Source organism: Ovis aries, chromosome 4 (assembly GCF_016772045.2).
Source record: "Ovis aries strain OAR_USU_Benz2616 breed Rambouillet chromosome 4, ARS-UI_Ramb_v3.0, whole genome shotgun sequence".
Classification (NCBI taxonomy): Eukaryota; Metazoa; Chordata; class Mammalia; order Artiodactyla; family Bovidae; genus Ovis; species Ovis aries.
The window spans coordinates 66,224,864-66,245,368 of NC_056057.1; the positions used below are offsets into that span (position 1 = coordinate 66,224,864).

The window sequence follows — 20,505 nt, forward strand, 5'->3', positions numbered from 1 at the left end:
GGATGGACCTCTTCCATCTCTGAGATGTACCACTCAGGACAGCGGGCCTCTACAAACCCAGACTGCATGACGCAGAAAGTGCATCACTTTCGTATTTTGGCTAACTGGAGGTTACTGGGTGTAACAGTGATCCATATCAGCTATCTCTAGCTTCTTTCCAACCAATCAGTCATTTAGCAAAATGTTAAAGCTAACCTTGTATTGTCACAACAAAATTGAGTTTTATATGTGAGGGCCTGGGGCCATCTCTTGAGGTGATGGAACCATAATAACCATCTAAAAATAAAAGGAGTCTCATTACGTATGACCCCAGACTGATAATGACAAGGCCAAAGCGTTAAGGAATGAGTCCTATCTTACAGTTCTCCCTTGGCCCAAACTTCATAGAAATGATCAGAAACATTGAAAAATTTCTAATCCTTGATTTCCGCTTTTGTTTCATCTCTTTCTGTCACTGGCAAGTTCCCATAAGGCAATTGGCAACTTCCCTCACTGGTCCTGCTAGAATCAGAGTGAAGTGGTTGGCCAGAAGTTTTTCTCTTTATTATTTCTCCCAAGTGTGTGAAGGTTCTAATGGAGAGTAAACACACACAGGACCAGAATGCGGAAAGAGGAACCACAGGAGGCCTGGATCAATGGCCCCTGAAAAATTTGAGAATTGACCGTAATTACAATAGATCAGAAAGCACTCTCCTGTCTCCAGACTAGTTTGTACCTAATTTCAACTCAGTCTTGTTTAGGAGAGTATCTTTGTCTTTAAAGTTAAAAGGGAAATTTTCTTGTCCTTCAATGACTCCTAACATTTCTGGAGATGATGATGTTATCCTCTTAAAGTCTCCTGTCCCTCTGGAACATTGCACAGGAGAGAGCCCTCTCTCACTGTGAGGCATGCTGATTTACAGAGCACACAACACTTAGGGGAAGCAACCATAATAATATTTGTTTGCTTGCTTTATAGAAATCTTGTCCAAGTCCACTGAGGGTTGCATGTTATAGAGTAGACCAGGTGAAAAAAAATCCAATATTGTTTATTTCCATTAATGTGTCCTGTTAAAATCTTTGTCTTGTTCCACTACCTCACTCTAGGTCCAGTAGAGAATTCAGGTGATTTATCCATTTGCTAAATAATTTCAGTTGGAACTTATCTTACTTTGAATCTTTTAGGGAAGCATTTGTTAAGCATATGCTGTATGAGGCATTGCACTACATGTAAGAAGAGTTATGAAGATAAAAAAGATATTTTCCCTGCCTTCAGGGAGTCTCTAGTCAGGTGTGAAACATCTTCCTGCAGATAGCTATGGATCCTGATAGAGGAACATAGCTTTATGGAAATGACTGGGATTAGGTGAATCTGATTTCTTTCAATCTCGCCCACGCTGAAGGCAAATTAACCAGATCTGGCAGTCATTCTGATTGCAAAATAAGATGTCTTAATATCCATATTGCATGAACCAAATATTTGATGCTCAAGTATTATTAAAGACTTTCAAAGTAACCAGTGTTTAAAATTCTCCACTAAGATTTCTCCTTTATGAATAGAACAGTTGTGTTGCAAAGGACTTATCAATGACGAGTGTTGAAATGTGTAATGGATCTCCCCTTTTTCGTCCCTCAGATTTTCTTCTCAGACCTGAAGGGTGGAGAAGGGGGGGGAAAGGCAGCATTGACAGTTTTCTTTTTCTTTTTCTTTTTTTCAGATTCAGAAGAGTAAAACACACCTCATAGACAATAAGAGAGGCTGCCAATGTCTTGCATCATTTTAGCTGAGCTTCTTCATTCTCTTCTCCTTCCACAAAGACCCATATATGGGGAAGTTGTACAACTTTCAGAAACAAGTCCCCCCGCACTTGGCCTTCTCTCATGCCATCTCCTTCTAGGAGATGACTTCCTGGGAGCCGGTTTGAGGTCTTAGAACTCTGGGGGAACACCCCTTCCCCTGCACAGCCCAAGCAAACAACACAATTCTGAGTTTTGTACACAGAGAAACATGAAGGGACTTCCTCGAAATTCTTTGCTAATGCCCTGGCTTTCAAGGCGCCTGTCTGGCCTGGTGGGAGTGGACATCCTGGAAGTGCTGAGAGAGGCCTGAGAAAGCCACACACACAGGAATTGCCACTGTATTTCTTTATATATTGTTATTTTTGCACTGGTTACTGATGGTGGATGTAGCCAAGCTGGCCTTCATCACAGAGAAAACTATAATTTCATTCTCTGGTTGCTCATTTTCTGAGTCAGAGGCATCCTTTTTTCTCATTTCCTTTCAGACTTAGAAATTGTTCTCATGCTTTTCTTTCCATTTGTGTAATTTGAAATTCTTTTTGTTTTATAAAAAAGGAGATTTTCTTTATTTGATGCTTAATTTACATGTGTATTCATTAATATAAACCTGAATGTTTCAGCTCATGACCATATTGTTCAGGTAGTAAACCCAGTGTTTTCACTGGGTATCATAACTATGTGGTTACTGAAATTTTTACCACGGGCTGGTTCTCTTCTTTTGGATATCTGTGGTTTGATTTCATCACTCTTCTTTCTATTCAGGGAAGCACTAAGGGAATTAGTATCAGGGAGATATGTTCAATAATTTTTTTTTTCATTCTAGTGAGCCTTTAGAAATACAAGATAGGAGATGATTAATAGCACAAATCAAAAATAAGGATAGTAGATGTGGCCCTGAAAGAGAATAAAGATACAGCCCCCTGAAACCAAGTCACACATGAGATCCAGTGGAGTGCAAATCAAGTAATTTTGTGGATTTAAATGGTGTGATGTGGATGAAACTGATCCCTACAGTGTGGTTGTAGTTCACAAAGGAACCTTTGAGGCCTTCCTAAGGAGAAATCACATGAATATGCTGGTGATAGAGGAGGATCAGAGAGAGGAACAGAGAGAACTAGATGATAGCCTTAAGTATATTCCTCTTTGCAAATTTAATTTCCACATTAAAAAAGCACAGAGACACGCAAAAGAATCCTCTCAGTATGAAGGCAAAATGCTGGTATTCAGACAGAAAGAAAGAGACTGCATATATAGTCTACAAGGCCTTTTGTCTCACTGAAATATTCCCCAACAGAAAGGTTTGGAGAACCCTGTGGTACAGAATACAGTGGTGTACAGATATTCGAGCAGGGTTCTTAGGTCAGACTTACATTTTGCTTGGTAAGAACACAGGTTTTTCTGTTGCTCCTCCTCTTTTCCTAACAGTGACCACAGTAAATCAAGTGATTACACATTCAAATCAGAAGCCTGGCCGGTCAGGTAAATGAGTGAAACAAGCCATAATATCAGAGTGATTGTGATAAATGGCAGTCAGTCAGGGGCCTCGGTATCAGAGAGGCAGTGGGGGCTGTGAGGAATAGGGAGGGTGTGCGCTGCCCCACCGGGGCAGTGGCTAGCAGCTGAGAGATTAAGTAGGAATAAGGGGCCAAGATATCTAAGATTTTCTATAAACCCTCTCCAAATTTTTTTAGTATTGGCAACTAATTCGGAAATGTATAAACACTGTGCTAGCCAAAGAAAACATGCCTATGAACTCCAGTGCACGGGACATTGATTTGCAAACTGCTGTTCGAGATGGTTTTAGACAGGCATGAAATACAACCAGTGCATGCCAGTTCTTGACCTTGGAACTTGAACCTCTGACCTCATTTCAGTTCTGTATTTTTCTACATACAGCTTTGCAGCCAGTCAAAATACAATGCCTACAGCTTCCCTTTTATACTCTAACACACAAGACTAAACAATATTTGAAAATGAAATAGGAATATAGCCATTTTTTTCTAGCACCAATAAAGACAGAAATGTTTTTCATTTGCTCTAAGTCATTAATTTAGCTGGAAAAAAGTGGGAAGAGAGTTTTATTCAAGATATCACTCTGCTTGGAACTCTCAGTGTGATAAAAAAAAATTAGCTCCATGTAACTCTTATTTTTAAATCCTTAAACAGTGTTTTGAAGGGACATTGAGTAAAAAAGCAAAATTATCTGTTTTTATAATTTAAAAATGTATTACTGTGCTATAAATTGATACTGGAGCTGGTAAGCCAACAGTATTGCCTGTATCACCAGTATTTCCAGAGTTCTAGCTTACTGTCTGTGGTCTTTTCCCTTCTTTTGACACAGACAGCTTCCTCCAAGTTGAGCAGCAATGTGGGATGCACATTTCTCCATTGCATGGATTATGACATCTTACTCTCTTGTCACATAAAAAGCAAAGACTTACACACCTGAGTTCACAATTAATTGGTATGTGGGGAGAGTACTAGGGACATTCCAACCAGAGACAAACCACCAGTTCTATGTGCTCCTGGGTGGAAAGTGACATGTAGCCACTGAGTTAGCCCCTGAAGTTTGGGTCCCCATGTCACCAAATAGCTTTACAGCCACATTTTGCTGATGTGGTACGTTTTGGTGCCATAATGACCCATACATAGGCAGGACTTTGTTCCAGCTTTTATTCACACCAACCTTTCTAAAGCCCTAGTTGCTTATGGCAGCAGGCAAGAGATTCATTTCTAACCCATTAAATTCAAGTGGATTTTCTTCCTTTGTCCATTTCATTCCTGGAGCTTTGAAAAACCATTAAAGCTTTTGGACAGGTTCACATTAAGGACCTGATATGCATAAACAATAAAATGATATCAAGAGCCAAAAAACAATGCAGTGCAGTGATTCATTCCATTTTCAGAGTTAAAACCATTACATTATATTCTCCACCTGAAATGATGCCTCTAGTAAGTATGAAAAATAAAAAGTAGAGAGCAACATTATCACAGAATGTGAGGCAAAGAGCAGGTAAAACTATGGAGACCAATCCATATTTTAGGTGTAAGCATATTGGTTTTTTAATATCACTTCTGTCATGGATCACTTTTCTTTAGATAGATAAATAGGAAGAATATGTAATATATTTTCTTCTATTCTTAACTTCTGAGCAGAGACTTTCATGATAGAAATGATTTCATAACATTCCCCATGGAGTAAAGAGGAAAAGAAAAGAAAAAAAGCCCTAAATCTTCTCTCATAAGGAGAGAAGATTCTGAGTTTAAAACCTATGTATGTAGTAGTATCTTCCCAAAAAAGGGGGTTTCAGGGAGTAAACTTCATTCTGATTCCACGATCCCCATACATCCCGACAGGAGTTGCAGCACTTGCCCAGCGCAGTGCCTGGCACACAGGCTACCTGTGAGTGCGAACAAAGTTCACATTTGCCTGAAAATTCATTCAGCGTTTTCTAGATGTCAGGCACATTACTAAAGGCTTATCTTCCTACCCTAGTGACACAACTTCTTATAAGGGACTGGGAATTCAAAGTAGTCCAGGGAAAATTATCAGAGCCAAATTTATGGGAAAAAAAAAAAGCCAACAACTAAAACTTCTTTATGGTCTTTGGGTTTAAGAAAAGCAAACAAATGAAAAATCTAAAAGCAAGCCAAAACAGGATTATATGAAAATGCTCTTCCAAAAGGGATAATAACACCATTACCAGTGGGTTTATTTATAATCCAAGTTGTAACATTTGACATACAAAATAGGCTTTCTTGAAGTGAGTAGAAGGTTGTATATGTGCAATGTGGGGAATCAGTGCTCTGCCAATATTATGGTCGTCATAGTACTGAGGCACAGCAAAATTGGATGTTAAATAATGTTGCAATAATGATATTATATTGGATCCTCTGTATGAATAAGTGGAAAGCAATATTTGTAATTCATTGACAGTGATCCACAATTAAGCAGCCCACTCTAGTATTCTTGCCTGGAATAATCCGATGGACCGTGGAGCCTGGTAGGCTACTGTCCATGGGGTCGCAAAGAGTCGGACACGACTGAGCGACTTCACTTCACTTTATCATTTAAGAAAATGAACTTAATGAAAAAATTGTAATGAACAGCACTGTATTTGTATAAAATATCCCCCCAAGAACCAAAAGACACACTACCCGCCAAGACCAGATTTCACTTGCTAAGGTTTTCCTCGCATCAAGAGTGCTGGTGGGCACAGAGATGACAGTAGAGTTAGAATTGGTAAACAAGCCTCTAGAACCTTAGACAGGGTGTATCTAATAAGTGAATTTGGGTTCAGGGAGGTTTAGAAAAATGAGAAGAATTCCTCTGCATGTTTCTATTGGACATCTGCAAAAGACTTGGTGCTCCTCTAGGAAACCTACAACAAATAAAAATTGTCTCATCAAAAAAGATAGCTTGTTCACATTGAACAATTTCAGTCTGGGTGCAGTGGGAAACCCGGACTGGAAGATTCATGAACGTCAGTTTAAACATTAATTCCTGATTATTTTAATTAATGCTCCTCCACCTCATCCATTTTTTTTTTCTTTAAAACATTGGCAGACATATTTGAAATGAGTTGACATTTATTCTGGCTTCTGTTCTCAAGCAGAAGACAGTGGCTGACTTAACTTGAACCCAGCCTAGGTAGATATCCACTGAACCAGGAGAAGCAGGGGGTGGAGTGTGGGCCCTTCCCTTCACTCAGGGTCTCTGTTGCAGAGATCTCACAGTCTTGGAATAAAATGCTGGCTGCGGTAAGCCAGTCAGTGCCATTTTGGAGGCAGTCAGCTCTGGTCAGCTTCAGTCATGTTTCCTGAACCACACCTGTGGATCTTCATGGGAGCTGGCTTCTGAACTGACAGAAACCCATTGGCTATGGAGTAACTTTTAAATAGATTGCCCTGGAGGTATATTCTTTGCTTCTCTGTGGTGATCTATCTTGAAGTAGGTATTTGTGTGCTACTGTCCTTGTCTTTGAATGGGTATATGTGTGATGGTACAGAATATAGTCATATACCATTATACATAGATTTATGGTAAAAAAAAAAAAATCTACAGTCATAGGTATTGTCCAGTAACTGATTCTAGAGATAGAACTGTACACGTTTTCCTTTTTTTTCTTGCTTTGATAATATTTTTATACAATTTTATATGCTGTAACAATTTTTAAAAAATAATTCCTGTTTTCATTTGTAGAGCTCAATTAGGTTTTTATCAACTCTGGTGCCCACTGTACAGCCAGATTCCTCCCTGTATCTTTTTCATACCCTTTCTTTCACCTTTCCCTTATTTTCTTCTCTTATTTTTCTACCTTTTGCAAATTCCTTCTTTTGCCTCTGCCCAGGCAAGCCATTCTGCTTGCAGCATCTTTTTAGCACATAGGAACACAAAATAAGGAAAAAACAAGATGATCTTGTTCCATTGTAATCCACATGAGGACATATTGTGGGCCAGGGATGAGGTTAGGGCAGATGGGGAAGAAGGAATAGTTTAGGGAAAGGAAGCAGGAAAAAGGAAATCCTCATCGGAGATCAATTACCCAAAGCAAGGTGACTCACTTTGAGCTAATATAAAGTGGCTCAGCGATAAAGAATCCTACAGTGCAGGAAACACAAGTTCCACCTCTGCGTCAGGAAGATTCCCCTGGAGAAGGGAATAGCAACCCACTCCAGCAATCTTGCCTGGAAAATCCCATGGACAGAGGAGCCTGGCAGGTTACAGTCCATGGGGTCGCGAAAGTCGGACACGACTGAGCGACTAAACAAGGCAACTTTTACCATCTCCCCTAAGTCTAGGGCACAATTTTTGTGCGGAGTTTTTCTCCTTAGGATGTTATGTCCTCACCATGGGTCTGTAGACCTTGTTTTCATTAAGGCACTGACCATGTATGAATGGATAACTCAGCTCATCTCATCAGTCTGAGATTTTGCTACTGTTTGGCTGGATTTGGGGGGAGTTGTCTGGATTAAAATCAGGAATGTTTAATAAGACTCAAAAGAAGGAGGCAAGCAGAATCAAAATCTTGAACCTCAATCCAAATCATGCTGAAAAAGTAGTTCTTTGTAGGAATAAGGAAGGCATTTCTGGATATGTTCTGAGAAAGTTCTTCCAAAAGTGAGGATGATGAAATGGACTTCGTGTTTTATGGCAACGATAGAATGTACTTCTGTGATATGAAATATGTTTCTAGCAGATAAAATGCAGATTGAAATTTGCAAGAGAATGACCATCCATTCTAAAGAGTGTTTTGTTCCTCATGATGCTCATTTGTACTAAAAGAAACTATTGAAATGCCATAGCATTACATCTCTAAATGCAAAAATAAGTCACAAGGATTCATGTAAAACAGAATATGCTAAACTGCTCTCAATAAATTATGTGTTTATTGTAAATCTTCATTGCACAGATGAAGGCTGACAGTCCCTCAATGTATAATTTTCCCCCAGCATCTAGTGATGAATAAGTACTTGTATGTTCTGATTACCAAATAAAAACAATGAGTTAACCTCTCTATTGGAATTTGAAAAATGCAAAGGCTGTTTATCTTCATTTTAATATTTTTCATTGCTGTCCATGTTCTGTCCCAGACATGAGACTGTCCAGACTCACTCAGCCATCTGTCTCTTTTGTATTCCTCCAAATGCCATGCAGTACCCGGGTACCAAGAGCTTTTGCCTGCACACTGAAGATATACACAGCGTATCACGTCTCGTATAATCTTTTTTGAGAAATGAGTGGATGGACTATCAGAAGCTCCTTGGAGGCATAAGAAATGTCAGTGTTCCAGGAACTAGACTGGCTTTCATACGTTTGATTTTCTTCTGGGTACCATGATATGGTTTTACACTCCTACAATGCTAGTTTTCGAACTCTATAAACAGTTTTTTTTTCCTTCTCCTTCACTTTAAAAGGCTACCTGACAATATTTTCTTGCTCTCTAGCAGCAAACATAAGGAGTCTGACTAGTGAATAGTCATTACTCCTATTTGTGAGCATATATACATGAATGGTATCCAGCCTGTCTCCTAAGAGGCACCCTTTAGTGGTGATGGTCATATTAGACAATTACTGCACCCTTGTCTGGTCCACCTCTGTATATTGTTCCCGCAGTAACTCCACTGGGTTATTATTCTGACTAACGAGGCTGTGGTGTTCCTCCCAAGCAGATGCGTTCGTCATGCATTAAAACACATTTCTTTTTTATTTCTTTTTTTCTGAAAGCAAAAACAAAAAAAATTATGTTGAAAAATATAGAGAAGTATAATAAAATCACTGTAATACCCATGTAAGAATTATTGTCAGTTCTTTACTCTATTTCCTTATGGTCTTCTGCTATATGTGTTTACACAGTTGAGACCATACAGTGTATTTTATTTAATTTTGTATTGATATATTCACTTAACATTGGATTGTAAGCATTATCCCATTTTTAAAAAACTCTTTATTAATGTAATTTCAGTTGCAATGTAAGTTTTCATTTTGTGGCTGTAGCATAGTGTACTTAACTACCTCTCTGCTGTTGGACAGTTAAGTTACATGTAACTGTTGTAAATAACAACAACAGGGCTCTTTGTACTTAGAGCTTTGTCACATTTCTGAATATCTCCATTGGAAAAATTTTTAGAATACTGGGTCACTGGGTCCTTTATTTCAGACTGCTTATTCTATGCCCAATCCCAAGTCATAGTTAAATATTAAAACAGCTACATCAAGATAGCATATGATATTTGAATAGCTCTTATGTTTCTGATCATTGTTCTTTGTGATGAACAGAGATCAAGTCCCCAAAAAGCAAACATGGTATTCATGGTGGTTGTATTGTAGAGGAGAAATGTTATCAGGCATTCTGACTATGCTGTTCTAATTTATCCACTGTTGGAAAACAGTTGTTAGGAAAGTACAGGAGGTGAGTTTGGAGCCCTCCAAACTTTTAGAGATTCCACAGGCCTAAGCAGAACGTGGACTTCTCTTGAGGCCATTTTGTCAAGGCTGCAGAGAAGATGACCATTCATTCTGGCTTGTTGATCTCTGCCACCCCCCACCCCCAAATGGAACATGGAGAGAACGTTGGTAGATGTTCTCAGCAATGGCTATCAGAGGTTGAATGTATCCTAAAGGCAGACACTGTGATATGCTAAAAGAAAGAGAGTGGGCTGACAGACACTTTTCCTACTTTAATCCCCCAACACCCACCTCTTCTTGGGACCCCTTGTGTTGTAGCAGCATTGTTACATGACAAATGATGATGCTGGGTCCCAGGGGCTCTTACATCACCCTTTCCCAGCAGGTTTGGACCTGGTTGTGCTAATCCTACTTTGCAGAAGGGAAATTATTTGTTTGAAGTCAGGCTGCCAATCATTGGATTGAGTGCTAGTCTCACATCCTGAGTCTTAGGTGTGTATCTTTGCCCCTAGACAGGCCGCCTCAGTTGTCACTTCCATCACTGTCCTCTTCTCCAGACTCCTGATGAATTGGATTCATTGCCCTTTAACTAAACCAACCAAGGACATTAATTTGAAATATCTGATAGCTATTTGTTTGTCAAAAGATACTTCCAGTCACACAGGCTGCAGTGATGACGTTTCTGCCCCGAGCTGACTGATTGGGCTGTTCACTTCTGGAACATTCACATGCTGTTGGTAAAGGACAGTGTAATGTATGACCTTAAAGTGCTTCTCTTGCTCAGAGGACATGTTAGCTGCGTTACTTGCCTGCACACACACACACGCACACACACACACACACATTTTCTTTTGAATATAAGCTAATGACAAACACTCCATTGCATGTCACAGTTTGCTAAGTACTTTCACTTGGTCCTCACAGTTATGTCCCAAAATCAATGGTTTAAGATTTTTATAGATGACAAAAATGGAAATTAACCCATTGTCAGGACTGACGTAGTTATTTGTGTTTTTATGTTCCTTACCTCATTTATAAAAGATTTCAGAATTCTAAAATCACATAAATTTTACCATTTTTTTAAAAATGAAGAATGCAGAATAAAACCAGAGGCAGGAAGTCGAGCTTGTGTAGAGAGAGCTAACCAGGGAAAGAACATTAGTAGACAGTCATGCAGGCTGAACAGGCCTCCCCAGGTCCCAGCATTAGGCCGTAAATTGGATCTGAGTTTCCTGGAAACCGAAATGAAAATGAAACCATTTAAAAGATTCATATCATCCATTAAGACAAAGCACACCCATTGCTTAGTAGAAAGTGCCTCCCCCGACGGCTGAAAGAAATGTCTTCAGAGGTGTTCACTGGGGTGCTGCTTCTCACTCAAGGCTGTGGAACAGACTCCCCAGCACCCCCCCAGCGATCATTGAAATATCATTCCTGGTGGGAGGGCCCAGGGGTCAGCATATTTTCTGTGAAACTCCCAGGCCATCCTAATCTTGAGCCAGCTTTGAAAGTACCCACAGAGTGAATTCTGAGTCACTTGCTGAGCAGCACCCCAGGTAGATGTCTGCAATAAATCCCAGAGCGACGTCTATGCATCTGCCAGCTTGGAAGGTTGGTGGACAGTTTGGAAGCTGATCCGGAAGTGGGTGGGTCTTCCAGCTCAGTTTCTGATGTTTCCCCTGGGAATGGGAGCAAGGGAGGGGTGGAGGGTTTTAGTAAGTGAAACATAAGTGAGTGAGTAGTAAGTGAATATTATTCCCACAAATGGAACTTGGCGTAAAGCAATAGGTAATTTGGGGGCTTCTGGGTGGAAAATAATTTCAGGGACACAATCTGAATTAACAGGGAGCCTATGGGAGACTGACTCAGAGCCTAACCACCCCCAGTGGTCCGTGGGGCTGCCTGATGGTCCGGAGAAATCACCAACAGGTTTATTTTACACGTCTCTGCCTGCCACCTGTTTACGATCCATGATTAGGAGAGGTGTGCATGGTTTCTCCCCTTTCCTGATATACTGGGCATTTCATCAGGCATGCATAGAAAACAGCAGCATTGCTAGGGGGCTCGCAGCTCTGCTTTTCCACTGACCATGGCCCCCAGAGTTTCCTGTCTCATTCACTGTGTGCAAAGGAGACATCAAGAGAATGAACAACTGCCCCAAGAAAACGCCATCCAGCTTCAGACTTTGGGAGTATCTAATAGGTGATTTTGTAATTGTGCCAAGCATTTCTATGAAATAACCTGGCAATAGCAAATGTGTCTATAATTAACACCATTGAAAGCTTGTCATTATTCGGTGCTTTGCTGGCTCTTAAGTGCTCATTTACGTCACAGCACGTTTGACCTGTCAGCCTCATGAGCATATCTGTGGAAATCAGAGTGCCATGTTTTCCAGCAGTTAAAGGAAAAGAAGGGGATTTCTGTCATACAAGGTTTCCCAAGCCTCCCTAAACATCAGAATCAGCTGAACCACTTGTGACACCTTCAGGCTTCTCCAGAAATGCTGACTCAGTAGTGCTTGGCCAGGCCAGGGAATCTGGGTTTATTTCTCCTTTTTGTTGAAATAATGATCCTGGGTTGTTCTTTTGCCTTTTTGTATTGTGACACTTGGAGGGCACAGAGAAAACCTTGTGTGCACCAGGACTGAGGGAAGAGAGCAGTGACCCCTCTAAGAGGCTGAGCCAGACCTGCCTCTGAGTGTCTGGGGGTCTCCTGCAGAGGCATGAGTCAGCAGCGGCCTCCTGCATGGACAGAGGCTCTAGCAACAATAGTCCTGGGAAGTGCAGGGTGTGGCTTAAGTCCTCTTGAAGGGGGTCGCCATTGGCCCCACTCTAGTCATCAGGCAGGTGACTGACAAACTGGAGAAGTGTTATACCGAAGAAGTTCTCACACTGCTCTGAAAGTTCTAGGCTCCACAGCAGACTTCCCAACCTGGGGATCCAGCAGGGGACTGAATATCCCTAGGGAATCTGACTTTAAAGGTCAGCAGGATTTGATTACAGAACTTCCACAGGCCTGGGGAAGCAGAGACTCTTGAAAGGTACAAAGAAAACCTTGCGTGCACCCGGACCCAGGAGAAAGGAGCACTGACCCCACAAGAAACTGAGCCAGACTTGCCTGTGTACACTTGGGAGTCTGGCAGAGGTGTGGAACGATACTGGATCCATAGTGGCCTGCTGTGGGGTCAGGGGCATTGACTACAACAGGCCCGGGAGGACTGGGAGGCCTGGTGTTTTTGCATAAATCCTTTTAAAGGAGGTCATCATTACCACCATTATACCTCAGTTCAGTTCAGTCACTCAGTTTTGTCTGACTCTTTGCACCCCATGAATTGCAGCATGCCAGGCCTCCCTGTCCATCACCAACTCCCGGAGTTCACCCAAACTCAAGTCCATCAAGTCGATAATGCCATCCAGCCATCTCATCCTCTGTCATCCCCTTCTCCTCCCTCTCCCAATCCCTCCCAGCATCTAGGTCTTTTCCAATGAGTCAGCTCTTCACATCAGGTGGCCAAAGTATTGGAATTTCAGCTTTAGCATCAGTCCTTCCAGTGAACATCCAGGACTGATCTCCTTTAGGATGGACTGGTTGGATCTCCGTGCAGTCCAAGGGACTCTCAGGAGTCTTCTCCAACACAGTTCAAAAGCATCAGTTCTTCAGTGCTCAGCTTTCTTCACATTCCAACTCTCACATCCATACATGACCAATGGAAAAACTATAGTCTTGACCAGACGGACATTTGTTGGCAAAGTAACGTCTCTGCTTTTGAATAATCTATCTAGGTTGGCCATAACTTTCCTTCCAAGGAGTAAGCATCTTTTAATTTCATGGCTACAGTCACCATCTGCAGTGATTTTCGAGCCCCTCAAAATAAAGTCTGACACTGTTTCTACTGTTTCCCATCTATTTCCCATAAAGTGATGGGACTGGATGCCGTGATCTTCATTTTCTGAATGTTGAGCTTTAAGCCAACTTTTTCACTCTCCTCTTTCACATTCATCAAGAGGCTTTTTAGTTCCTCTTCACTTTCTGCCATAAGGGTGGTGTCATCTGCATATCTGAGGTTATTGATATTTCTCCTGGCAATCTTAATTCCAGCTTGTGCTTCTTCCAGCCCAGCGTTTCTCATGATGTACTCTGCATAGAAGTTAAATAAGCAGGGTGACAATATACAGCCTTGACGTACTCCTTTTCCTATTTGGAACCAGTCTGTTGTTCCATGTCCAGTTCTAACCATTGCTTCCTGACCTGCATACAGATTTCTCAACAGGCAAGTCAGGTGGTCTGGTATTCCCATCTCTTTCAGAATTTTCCACAGTTTTTTGTGATCCACACGGTCAAAGGCTTTGGCATAGTCAATAAAGAAGAAATAGATGTTTTTCTAGAACTCTCTTGCTTTTTCCGTGATCCAGTAGATGTTGGCAATTTGATCTCTGATTCCTCTGCCTTTTCTAAAACCAGCTTGAACATCTGGAAGTTCACGGTTCACGTATTGCTGAAGCCTGGCTTGGAGAATTTTGAGCATCACTTTACTAGCGTGTGAGATGAGTGCAATTGTGTGGTAGTTTGAGCATTCTTTGGCATTGCCTTTCTTTGGGATTGGAATGAAAACTGCCCTTTTCCAGTCCTGTGGCCACTGCTGAGTTTTCCAAATTTGTTGGCATATTGAGTGCAGCACTTTCACAGCATCCTCTTTCAGGATTTGAAACAGCTCAACAGAAATTCCATCACCTCCACTAGCTTTGTTCATAGTGATGCTTCCTAAGGCCCACTTGACTTCACATTTCAGGATGTCTGGCTCTAGATGAGTGATCACACCGTCATGATTATCTGGGTCATGAAGATCTTTTTTGTACAGTTCTTCTGTGTATTCTTGCCACTTCCTCTTAATATCTTTCACTTCTGTTAGGTCCATACCATTTCTGTCCTTTATCAAGCCCACCTTTGCATGAAATGTTCCCTTGGTATCTCGAATTTTCTTGAAGAGATCTCTAGTCTTTCCCATTTTGTTGTTTTCCTCTATTTCTTTGCATTGATCGCTGAGGAAGGCTTTCTTATCTCTTCTTGCTATTCTTTGGTGAACTCTGCATTCAGATGCTTGTATCTTTCCTTTTCTCCTTTGCTTTTTGCTTCTCTTCTTTTCACAGCTATTCATAAGGCCTCCCCAGACAGCCATTTTGCTTTTTTGCATTTCTTTTCCATGGGGATGGTCTTGATCCCTGTCTCCTGTACAATGTCACGAACCTCATTCCATAGTTCATCAGACACTCTTATCTATCAGATCTAGTCCCTTAAATCTATTTCTCATTTCCACTGTATAATCATAAGGGATTTGATTTAGGTCATACCTGAATGGTCTAGCAGTTTTCCCTACTTTCTTCAATTTGAGTCTGAATTTGCTAATAAGGAGTTCATGATCTGAGCCACAGTCAGCTCCTGGTCTTATTTTTGCTGACTGTATAGAGCTTCTCCATCTTTGGCTGCAAAGAATACAATCAATCTTGTTTCAGTTTTGACCATCTGGTGATGTCTATCTATAGAGTCTTCTCTTGAGTTGTTGGAAAAGGGTGTTTGCTATGACCAGTGCATTCTCTTGGCAAAAGTCTATTAGCCTTTGCCCTGCTTCATTCCGTATTCCAAGGCCAAATTTGCCTTTTACTCCAGGTGTTTCTTGACTTCCTACTTTTGCATTCCAGTCCCCTATAATGAAAAGGACATCTTTTTTGGGTGTTAGTTCTAAAAGGTCTTGTAGGTCTTCATAGAACCGATCAACTTCAGCTTCTTCAGCATTACTGGTCGGGGCATAGACTTGGATTACCGTGATATTGAATGGTTTGCCTTGGAGATGAACAGAGATCATTCTGTTTTTTGAGACTGCATCCAAGTACTGCATTTCGGACTTTTTTATTGACCTTGATGGCTACCCCATTTCTTCTAAGGGATTCCTGCCCACAGTAGTAGATATAATGGTTGAAAGCTAAACCACAGGGTGGAAATTCAGCTCCACCCATCTGCAGAAAATTGGATTAAAGATTCACTGAGCAGGCCATGCCCACCAGAACAAGGCCCAGTTTTCCCCACAGCCAATCCCTCCCATCAGGGAGCTTCCACAAGCCTCTCACCCTCATCTATTGGAGGGCAGACAACCACTGGAACACTTGTGCCATATTTAGGCTTCCCCAGAAATGCTGATCTGGTAGTGTTCAGCCAGGCCAGGGAGCCTGGTTTTGTTTCTCCTTTTCGTTAAAATAATGATCCCAGGTTGTTCTTACATGTAGGCAAATTTAGGAATTCAGCACTTGAAGGAAACCTGGGTAATGGATTGTTTAAGAAATAGCAAGAGACATGGAGAAAAGTTTCTCTCCGTTTCAACTCTGAAGGATCTTGGCTTAAATTTAAATGGCTCAACATTCAGTAACTTGGTGCAAATTACTTTCACAGGCTTTGTTTCCAAAACTCCATAAATGAGGAATCATTTTATCATCAGAGAATTAGTGTTAGGAAAGACAACTACAACTAATGTACATTGACTTGTCCCTAACTAATACAGTGCCTGGAACATGGTGGCTGCCTGGTATGTGTCAGTGACTGCTATTAATGACCAAGTGGCCAAATTGTGAATCACACCTCTCAGTACAAAACCCTAAACTCTGCCTCCCCTCCTAAAGCGGTGGTTCTTCACTGAGGGCAGTTTTGTTCCTAGAGGACATTTGTCAGTGTCTGGAGACTGTGTTTGATTATTACAATGGGGAGGTGCTGCTCACACTCAGAGACAGAAGCTAGGGTTTCTCCTAAACATACTGCTATGCACAGGACAGCCTTCACAATGAAGAGGGACATAACTAAATATCCCTGTGCATCTGTTGAGAAACCCTATCTGACAGGGATAGTGAGACAAGGATAGCATCCCGTGAGTAGGGGTCTAAACATTTTGAGTCTGGCTTCCCCACAGTGGAGGCGGGCCCAGTGGGACAGAGGTTGCTCCTGGTGGGTCAGGAATGGCTGTGGATCCGCATCCGAGGAGCGCCCTGGATCAGGGCTCTTCCACTGTCCGTCACATAGGCTGCAGTGCTGCCTGGAGTTGTGCAGTGAGGCTGCCCTGCCCTGGACCCCACATATCACTTCGGGTAAATCTATTCAGCTCACGTGTTTGAGCCCCCCATTTGATGGACGATCATTAGACTCACCTGGAGAACCTGTTGGCCTACAAACAAGTGGCTCCATTCCCTTGAGGTTTCCTTTCAATGAGTTCAAGAAAGGAAGGACCCTAGCAGCTGTATTTATAAAAAATCACCCAACTCTGACATCAGGGCATCTATGAAACCTGGAAAATGAAGACCTAAAGTTCTGCCAGATGTCACACCTCTCACCTCATGCAAATTAACAGCTTTTGTGGGTCTGAAGTGTTTGGATTAATGTTGTGTTTTCTATTTTTACTATTATCACTACTAACACTGTTAACACTACTACTGCTGCTAATCATAATCATAATAATTAACTGTAACACAGAATGTCAAGGGTAGTACCCTGTTCTTTAAGACTAAAATGAAACAATCTCAAACACCATCCCTCGTGTACATTTTCACATCTTACCAGGAATTCTAGGGTAGTGAAATCTTACTCCTCACCCTTTCCCCAAGTTCCTGCTTCCCCTGATTTCAAGATTAGTCGGTATGTTCTCTAGTTATCTTTACCCATGACAGTATTCACTCAAACTAACACAACCTGCACTCACACCAAGCCTCTGCATGGAAAGTAGACTTTATGGAAAGTTTGCATAGGTTCAGGAAACTTGTTAAAGAGATACCTTGACATTGAATCATGTCTGCTGCTGCTGCTGCTGCCGCCAAGTCGCTTCAGTCGTGTCCGACTCTGTGCGACCCCAGAGACGGCAGCCCAACAGGCTCCTCTGTCCCTGGGATTCTCCAGGCAAGAACATTGGAGTGGGTTGCCATTTCCTTCTCCAATGCATGAAAGTGAAGAGTGAAAGTGAAGTCGCTCAGTCGTGCCCGACTCTTAGCAACCCCATGGACTGCAGCCTACCAGGCTCCTCTGTCCATGGGATTTTCCAGGGAAGAATACTGGAGTGGGGTGCCATTGCCTTCTCCGGAATCATGTCTATCTTCTGCCTAAGAATTCTGTCTGCATTTCTGCCAGCTCAGACTGGATGATGCTGGAGGATTCTGGCCTCCAGGTATCTTTGCCCCTTTCTGGATGGCCAAGTAAAGGAATGAAAAATCAAATAATATTTGCATTTATGGATAAAATATATATGTATTTAAGTATAAGTGTGTATGTGAGTTTTGCATGTGTATTTTTATGTATAAAATAATATATATGTGTATGTATGTGTATATACAGTTTTTTATACATATATGAATCCCAGGGATGGGGGAGCCTGGTGAGCTGCTGTCTATGGGGTCGCACAGAGTCGGACACAACTGAAGCGACTTAGCAGCAGGAGCAGCATACACACAAACATGCATGCATGCATGCAAATATTCTTTTGAAGAATAATTTATCCTCCTATTTGTTTTGCTCTCTCCTTCCTGTTCCCCACCCAGAGCTCTGTCTTTTGATTCCCTCATGGCCCACTGAGCTGTTAACATGAACCTCTGTTAATCCCTTTCCCAATGGGGACATTGTCACCAGCTGCGGGGACCCATAGATCCCACTAACCCCAATTTGCGTGGTCTCACAATTCCTGAGCACTCACACACACCTCTAGCCCTTTGTTTCTCACCAGGACACTTTGATGTAGTTGTTATTTCCCTCATTTTGCAAATGAAGCCTTCATCTTCACAGCTCTTCAGAAGCTTCAGAGAAGTCGAGTCTGTTGCTGGAGATCCAACAGAGAGTAAAGGCTAGAGGGACAAAGCAGGGACAAACCCCTGACTCCTTCTAAATCCAAAACTCTCCTTTTCACGGCAACAGTTGTCCACTCTGGATGCACATTAGCATCACCTGGGCTAGGCTTTAAAAATCCGGATGCTGGAGCTCCGGCTCAGTACAGTGAACACAGAATCTCTGGGGTTGGTGCTCAGGCAGCTGCACATTTAGAACACTCTCCTGATAATCCTAAAGTGCATGCCTGCTCAAAGGTGTGTTGGTCCCTAACAGACTAATCTGGAGAATGGGATCCATCAGAAGCACAAAGATAAATGCTGTGCTTCTGGTTTTTCTGGATCATGGAATATTCCCTGTTCCCATAACCTCACTCATCCTTCCTCTAAACATTGTTTTCAGACCCAAACTTTTAGGTCATTTGATAAAGTTACAGATGAGCATTCACTGGTCTGAAAAATCTGTCCACAATCCTATTCTTTCTTATCCTCTTTTTCCTCTTTATAGGCACAAAGAAGCGTTCTCAGGGCTCACCTGCCCCAAGCACTAGCTCCACGAGTCGCCTTACCTTGCCAGGTGGGTAAACGGCATTGCCTCATAATCTTAGGTGATCACAGACAGCAGAAAGAACTGTTTTCTCATGAGCTGAGTTTAGCAGTTGATACGTGGGCAATCTGGCCCCTTGTGTATCCAGTCGACCCTATGTTAGCAGAGGGCATTGTCTCTGTCATCCCCATTGTAACGCTCTTCCAAAAATGGACATCATATTCATAGTTGGTCTACAATCTCCTGCTCACAGATGGAAAGAGCAGAATTGTGATCTTCCTTAATGTTCATCTGGACATGCTGTACAAGTGTTTCTTTGAGAGGCAGATGGTGCTAGGGGAGGAGTGTGAACCTTTGGTGAGAGAGACAGACCTGGGTTCAAATCTCAGCTTTGTTTCCTCCCTTTTAAAGTTCACCATAATATCATAAGCTTTCTCCCAGGTATTAAATATTTTTTAAATATTTAAGTGGTTGACTAGCATTTGATATGATGATACTACAATTTATTTATATACTGTATCCATGGGGAATTGGATCCAGGACTCCACTCAGATGCCAGGATTCATGGATGCTCAAATCACCTACAGTTAACCCTCTGTATCTGCAGGTTCCACATCTGTAGATACAAGGGCCAACTGTATTCATCAATAATCTGGCATTTATATAACTTGCCTTTTTATCATTAATAACTTTACATTCTGATATATAAATCTTCTTCTGAATCTGCAAGCATGGATTTAGGGCAGATTCCTGTATGTAGAATTACTGACTCAAAGAGTCTGTATCTATTTAGGTTCTTGACCCATTATTGTCAATATGACTTCCAGAAAGATAGTATTATTTTGTACTTTTAGCAATGTTTGACCTTTCACTGTGCTCTTGCTAATGCTAACATTAGTACTTCATTAATTTGATAAGAAAAATTACATCCATGTTGTGTTTGCATTATTTCATCTTTTAAAAAATCTATTTTCTAATATTACTGTATCTTTTATGTTGCTTCTTTGGGAAATTGCTGTATTTCATCCATTCAAAGAAGGAAAAGTACCTTGCATTTTAGCTCCTCGGAAATAGGAATCTTTTGCAATCTTTGGCATGTTACAGTTGAATTAGCAGCACTTTTTCTTGGTTGTACATGAAATAATAGTTCACTTTACAATCAGTGGCAGCTTAGATTAAGTATAATCTATATCTGTTTGCTTTTTCAACCTCTGCCTTGTCCGCAGCCCCATCCAACAACTGAAACTCAGTGTCCACCGAGCAGCCCTTGAACTTTCTTGCCTTTCTCACTCTGCCTGTAACGCTCTCTATGCTTTTCTCCCTGGTTAATTTCTTTCTGCAGTCTCTCCAGATCATCTAGGTAGACTTAGTGCTGACTTACAATGATTTGCTTATTACTCCTTTAACCATTGATCGGTGGCTTTTTC

General features: G+C 41.5%; 1 protein-coding gene across 11 annotated transcripts in view; it reads left to right on the plus strand.

Annotated features, from left to right (window-relative positions):
- PDE1C (phosphodiesterase 1C) overlaps positions 1–20,505 on the plus strand; it is a 531,506-nt gene that overhangs the window by 492,775 nt on the left and 18,226 nt on the right. For 5 of the 11 annotated variants that reach the window (XM_042249215.2, XM_042249219.2, XM_004007921.6 and 2 more), the window contains one exon: positions 19,040–19,108. The exons of 2 other annotated variants lie outside the window; for them this stretch is intronic. In XM_042249215.2, the coding sequence (XP_042105149.1) occupies positions 19,040–19,108 (69 nt within the window). Of the gene's footprint in view, positions 1–1,697; positions 8,321–8,437; positions 9,079–19,039; positions 19,109–20,505 lie in introns of those variants that run through there. 4 more of the 11 variants (XM_042249218.2, XM_042249223.2, XM_042249221.2 and 1 more) reach the window with 2 other exon arrangements.